Genomic DNA, 1,418 nt, shown 5'->3' on the forward strand with positions numbered 1-1,418 from the left:
GGTAATTAGATTATTTCTTTGTCTTCAATTACTTCATTTGAATAAACCAAACTTCTTTTGATTTTTCTAAATAAAGTCGGGACTATTCTAATTACAAACATTGATATACGTTTATATACATACTCCTCGTGGGATCGACACTCGTACTCAAAAAATTCATTTTACTATAACTTGACGTCGTGCGCTTGCGAGCAATCAAGAAAACACGCAACAAGTTTTTGGCGCCGTTGCCGGGGAGTGTCAAAATTTGAATTTATATCAGTATTGTTATCAATTGATCTAGATTTTAATTTAGAGCTTTTTATTTTATTTTATATTGATTGAGTTTTTCATTTTTTTCTGCTTGACAGTGCATGCTAAGATCGCAAAATCCTGATATTCTTATTTTTTATCCGAAAATCGAAAGAACTGCGAGAAGATTGAGAAAAGCAAAAAGAGAAAAGATCCTAGCAATGGCTGAACACAGAGAGAATGACAAACATAACATGCCAGAGGCTATACCTATTAGAGATCAGTTCAGACCGGTGATCAATGCACATTATTCTGGCATTGTTCGAGGGACTATAAATGCCAACAATTTTGAGTTGAAACCTGCACTGATAAATATGGTTCAACAGAACCAATTTGCAGGAACTGCCACTGCTGATCCTCACGTTTATTTGAGGACTTTCTTGGAGATAACGGATACGGTAAAAATCAATAATGTTCATGATGATATTATTAGATTGCGTTTGTTTCTGTTTTCTCTCAGGGACCAAGCAAGAGGATGGCTTCAATCGCTTCCCTTGGGAAGTATCACGACATGGCAGGAGTTGGCGACAAAATTTCTGGCATAATACTTTCCCCCTGCAAAGTCTGCACAGTTGAAGATTAAGATTAGCACTTTCAGGCAGACTGATTTTGAACAACTGTACGAGGCATGGGAAAGATACAAGAAATTGTTGAGAAAGTGCCCGAACCATGGTTTTGAAGACTGGGTACAAATTGAGCTTTTCTATAACGGGTTGAATGGTCAGACACGGACACAGTGGATGCTGCGGCAGATGGCACGATTTTTGCCAAGTCTCCTGCTCAAGCCTATGACTTGCTTGATCAGATGACTATTAATAGCTACCAATGGCCGTCTAAGAGATCAAGAATAAAGAATACAGCTGGAGTTTATGCTGTGGATCCTATCACATCACTCACTGCGCAAGTATCAACATTGACTACATAGATAGCGACTATGAATAAAGTGAGTACATCAAACACTGAGGGACCATCGGTTGTTGTTGAAGAATCAAAATTTCCTGAAGAAGTTCAATATATCATCAACAAGAATTTTGGAGGCTATGGAGGTTATCGAGGTAACCATCCCCCTAATACTTATCATCCTGGGTTGCGAAACCATGAAAATTTTTCTTACGCAAATAATAAGA

At 37.9% G+C, this 1,418-nt stretch overlaps 1 protein-coding gene across 1 annotated transcript; it reads left to right on the plus strand.

The window, feature by feature from the left end:
• The first annotated feature begins 452 nt into the window (after nt 1–452).
• On the plus strand, nt 453–1,216 carry LOC142519632 (uncharacterized). The gene is made up of 3 exons (XM_075622669.1): nt 453–689; nt 752–830; nt 1,017–1,216. The coding sequence occupies exons 1-3, from the start codon at nt 453–455 to the stop codon at nt 1,214–1,216; spliced, it is 516 nt and encodes a 171-aa protein (XP_075478784.1).
• Nucleotides 1,217–1,418: the final 202 nt, after the last annotated feature.

The sequence above is a fragment of the Primulina tabacum genome, chromosome 11 (genome assembly GCF_025594145.1).
Source record: "Primulina tabacum isolate GXHZ01 chromosome 11, ASM2559414v2, whole genome shotgun sequence".
In the NCBI taxonomy this organism is placed as follows: domain Eukaryota; kingdom Viridiplantae; phylum Streptophyta; class Magnoliopsida; order Lamiales; family Gesneriaceae; genus Primulina; species Primulina tabacum.